We start from the raw sequence: 4,967 nt of genomic DNA on the forward strand, positions 1-4,967 counted from the left end.
CGGGCATCCTTGGGAGAGCCCCGCCCTCTCGGGGGCCTGTTTCCCCAGCAGCCCCACAGGGCGGCCCCACCCCCACACGGGTGCCAGAGGGCAGGCTTGTGCGTCAGGGGATGTGCGGGTCTGGGGGGGGGGACACACCCACGGTCGTCCACGCTCTGGCCGCTGGGCACCCTGTAGATGCTGTAGCTGCTCTGCCTGGGGGAGTCTGAAAGGGAACAGCAGGTGCTTCTCNGGTGTCTCCCAAGCACCCTGACTGCTCCAGCCGCCACACCCCAGCCTTAGGGTGTCCACGGCACTGTCACCCAGCCCTCGTCCCTCCCAGGGCGCTGTCCCTGACCTCTCAGGCCCCTGCCCCCCACCACCACCCTGCGTGGCACAACCTCACTGTTAGGACCAGAAAAAACAGAAGGATGCTCAGAGGCACCCCCCCCCCCAACGTCCGCTCACCTGTTTCCGAGACGGTTCTGGAATCCACTGAGCTGTCCCTCCGAAGCGGGGGGCTCTCCCTGGAGGGAAACAGATTTGAGGTGAAGTGGGAGTGGATGCCAGGAGGCGACGGCTGCAATTCTCACTTCTTAGCACCCAGATTCAAATTCAGGTTCTGTTCCTTTCTAGCTGGGAGATGGCGGGGCCGCTGCTCCCTCTGAACGCTGGGGACGGGAAGTCAGGGCCACAGGGGGCCAGGCTCAAGATGAGGCAAGCCTGTGGCCAGTGGTCGCCTTCATTACTCTAGTACTAGTGAAAAGCTGCAGAAGGTGATCTGGCCGGAGTGCTGTGTCCCCCCACCCCCCACTGCTGGAGCCCTAACCCCGGGGGAATGGTTTAGGAGGTGGGGCGTCTGGGAGGTGATCACGGTTAGGTGAGGTCGGGGGGGGGGGTCAGGAAGGGAGTGCGGGCCCAAGCGCTGTGTCCTCCATGTGAGCACACGGCGAGAAGGGGGCGGCCGTCTGCAGCCCCAAGGGGAGCCCCCGGGCAGGGACCGCCAAGCCAGCACGGTGACCTCGGACCTGCGGCCTCCAGAACGGCGAGAACCCCCCCCCCGCCACGTGTGGTATCTGTCGTCACAGCCTGAGCTGCCAGAGACAGGCTTGCACAGGAAGGAAAGTCCCCCAGAGCCCACTCGTCATTAGCACCGATGAGTTAGTTTGCAGACCTATCCGACGCTTTCAAATAAGCAGGTGCGGGGGACTGTATACTTTTGAAAGAACTTCAAGATCGTGGGGCACCTGGGGTGGGTGAGGCTCAGTCTGTTAAGAATCCGACTTGGGCTCGGGTCATGATCTCACGATTCGTGGGTTCGAGCCCCACATCAAGCTCTTTGCTGGCAGCTCAGAGCCTGGAGCCTGCTTGAGATTCTGTGTCTCCCTCTCTCTCTTCTCCTCCCCTGCTCATGCTCTCTCTGTCTCTCAAAAAATATTTTAAAAATTTAAAATAGAAAAAAGTAAGAACATGAAGATCATGCCACATGTCAGCATCTGACATTGACCCTGTGAATCCCCAGGGAAAGAAATTCGAAAATGCCAGCCCCACACCCCCACCCCCGCCCCCTGGACCAGGCTGGCAGAATACGGGGTCTGCCTCACGAAGCCGCTCCTGCCGCTCACACCCACAGATCATCCCGCGTGCGAGCAGGATGCCAGGTCCGGTCATGCAAGAGACACCCCCCGCCAACCCTCTGAGAGATCCCGCCCTGTGTCGCTCCATCGCTGGCACTTATTTTCCTGAGCCTTTTGCACACGGGCTGCCTGGCGGCCCGGAGCCCTGCTGCACGGTAGCAACCGTAGGAAGGAGCAGGCGTTCACTGTGGCCCCACGCATGTCGTCTCCTGTCCCTGATCCTCAGCACCGCCGAGCCCTGGGGCCGACCCAGCCCGTGGGACCGGGAAGAGAGCGGCACAGGACGAACCACGTGCTGAGCTGAGGTCACGAGCAACAGCTTCCGTCTCGGTCCATCCGTGTCCCTCTGGGATCGTGAGTCCTCCCGCCCCCACTGCTGCGAGTGCTCTGGGGATCACCTCCCCAAATCCCACAGCCCTGGACCGAGGAATCAGAAGCACCCAGCTAACTCCAGACACCGTGTGGGAGAACGTTCCGGCTGAGTTGTGTCCCCTCAAAATTCCTGCGCCGACATCCTAACCCCCAGCGTCTCTTGACGGCGCTTGGAAACGGGCGCGGTGGATGTAACTGGTGGAGAGCAGGGCCTCCGGGGGGGGGGCGATCCTGTGTGACTGTGTCCTTATATAAGGGGGACATTCGGACCCAGAGACAGACACGCACGGAGGGAAGATGACATGAAGACACCATGCGGAGGTGGCCACCTACAAGCCTAGGACTTGCCGGAAGCTGCCGGAAGCTGCTGGAAGCTAGAGAGACCCCCCCCCCCCACGCCTCTGCGCCCCAAGCCTCCAGGGAGAGCGTGGCCCTGCTCACACCGCATCTGGGACTCCGGAACGGTGAGGCCATAAATTTCTCCTGTCCTAAGTAAGTCACCAAGTCTGGGGCACTTTGTTTCGGCCACCGCAGGACACTAATGCAAGGTCACCGCCACCTGTTCCCGTCCATAAGCATCATCGTAAGCAACAGGCACCCTCCAGTCCCCGCACACACCCGCGGCGATCTCGCCCCCAAGAGAAAATCCCTACAAGGGGGCCTCATGGGTTGTGAAGTCTTCTGGGGAAGAAAATTCCACTCCTGCTTCAAGTTGGTCCCTCCCAGGCTCTATTGTGGTCGAGAGAAGCCTCTTCCAGGCAGGCCACCAGGACCGCGCCCTCCGGTCGAAGAGGATATGCCCATGTTCCATTCCTGCCCACCCATTCTGGCCGAGGGGGTACGTACTCGGAGGAGCGGGTCCGGCTGGCATCGGAGCTCCGGCACACGTGCTGGGGCGGCGGCGGGATGTGGGAGGGCGGCGCCGGGGACACTTCTGAGCCGAGGTCTGAGATGTCTGCAGTGCAGGGGACGTGCCGTCAGGCCTGCAGCCCACGCCACACAGACCGGGGTCTGGCTCGGCCAGTACACCCCGACTTGCTGTGTGGCCTCGGACAAGTTCCTGTCCCTCTCTGAGCCTCTCAGGGCCAGGCTCGCCCACCCCTGCTAGGCCCTGCCTGGCACTCTCTGCCTCCCCTGCCCTCCACTCGACCCACAGGGCCTGCCCCCTGGCCCCTCACCGTCCAGGAGAGAGCTGTCGCTGTCGCTGACGGCCGGCGGGATGTTCACCAGGAACTGCTCTCGGTCCCTGAGCACCAGCAGAGTCAGCGTCCCTTCCGACTTCTCGATCAGTCGCCGCGTGTCACTCAGAGACAGGTCCTTGCTGGACACCCCGTTGATCTAAAAGGGGCCGGGAAGGAAGACGGGGAGGGAGTGAACACTAGGCAGGGGGTACTAGAAACACACAATCCCCAGGAATTACTGAAAACAGACATTCTCAGGAGAGGACGACGGAACTGCACTGCCGCTGTGAGGGGGCCGCGCCCAGAAGCGGCTCCCGCAGGAATTACAGAACCGGGGCGCCCGGGCAGCCCGGGCAGGTAGGCGTCCGACTCTTGATTTCAGCTCCTTCGTGATCCCAGGGCCGTGGGCCTGAGCTGCACGCCGGGCCCTCTGCTGACAGCAAGGAGTCTGCTTGGGGCTCTCCCTCTCTCTGTCTCTCTCTGCCTCTCTCTCTCTCTGCCCCTCCCCTCTCTGCATGCACACACGCACGTGCTCTCGCTGTCTCTCTCTCAAAAAGAAAAGAATTCCAGAATCAGCCAATTTTCTGAAGGGGGGGAGGCATGGGGGTGGGTGGGAGCTACTTGCAAAAGAAAGAAGAAAAAGAAAGAAACCAGTCTGACTAGGGACTAGATAAGTAAATACCCAAGGATACTAGAAACAGGCGTTTAGAGGTGGCTTAGAAACAGACACTTTGGGGAAAGGACTGAATGTCCGCTCCACGCACTCCAGGGATCCCTTGTAACATTTTCCGCGGGAGGCTTNCCCCAAACCGCTAGAAACAGACAATTCCTCGGGATCACGGGAAACCGAGAACGCAGGACACTCTAGAAGCTAGCGCCTGGAAAGGGTCTGGACATCCAACACCAGGAATCACTAGAAACGGATTTTCGTCTAGAAAGAAACCAGCTCTGATCCTGGAAGCCTGGCGTCTGGACCGTCGTCCGGGGATCAGTGTTGCTGCCAGCCCCCCCCCCACATGATTCTGGGGGTGCTAGAAACTGACATTGGGCAGTGCTGGAGCAGCAGATGGGGGCGGGGTCCTGGGTCGTCCTCTCTAGGCCTTGGGGAGCAGGCAGCAAGGCTCTGCCGTGCGGNGACAGGAAGCCTGGGCTCACCTGGAGGATGAGGTCCCCTTCCTGCAGCCCACGGTTCCTGGCCGCCAGGCCCGACTCCGTGATGTGCTTGATGAAGATCTGACTGCCCAGGGTGACCCCGAACTCTGGGGGGAGGAGGGAAACTGAGGCAGGGCCTGGGGTCTAGGCTGCAGAAGGTCCACGGCAGGGGCCTGGGAAGGAACGGAGCCCAGGTCCCAGCTCCCCAACACCGTTAATGACACCCTGGTGAGCTTCCAGGATGTGACTCTTGTTAATACGACTACAAGGCAGTCGGCTAAGCGTCCGACTCCAGCTCAGGCCACGATCTCGAGGTTCAGGAGTTTGAGCCCCGCTGTCGGCACAGAGCCTGCAGCTTCCTTTGGATTCTGTCTCCCTCTCTCTCTGCCCCTCCCCCGCTCATGCTCTGTCTCTCTCTCAAAAATAAAATTAACATTAAAAAAACAAAAAACATTACAAGGTGGGGGGCCGCGGTGCCAGTGCCATTCGTCACAGCACGCTGAGAATTCTAAGGCCACAGCGCTGCCGCCGGCGGGAGGCGGGTCGGAGGGACTTAGCAGTGGCTGCGCTGAGCCCACGGCGGGTGCCCCTCGCTCACCTTCGCTCTCTCTCCTCCGCACCAGCACGGACTTCACCGGCCTCATGT

At 61.1% G+C, this 4,967-nt stretch overlaps 1 protein-coding gene across 1 annotated transcript in view; it reads right to left on the reverse strand.

The window, feature by feature from the left end:
• The window catches only part of TJP3 (tight junction protein 3), a 17,862-nt gene that overhangs the window by 7,012 nt on the left and 5,883 nt on the right, over nucleotides 1–4,967 (reverse strand). The window contains 6 exon segments of the mRNA XM_077751789.1: nucleotides 139–205; nucleotides 448–506; nucleotides 2,835–2,943; nucleotides 3,167–3,326; nucleotides 4,325–4,428; nucleotides 4,920–4,960. Coding sequence (XP_077607915.1) covers nucleotides 139–205; nucleotides 448–506; nucleotides 2,835–2,943; nucleotides 3,167–3,326; nucleotides 4,325–4,428; nucleotides 4,920–4,960 — 540 coding nt within the window.

The sequence above is a fragment of the Crocuta crocuta genome, unplaced genomic scaffold, assembly GCF_008692635.1.
Source record: "Crocuta crocuta isolate KB4526 unplaced genomic scaffold, BGI_CrCroc_1.0 scaffold110, whole genome shotgun sequence".
Classification (NCBI taxonomy): Eukaryota; Metazoa; Chordata; class Mammalia; order Carnivora; family Hyaenidae; genus Crocuta; species Crocuta crocuta.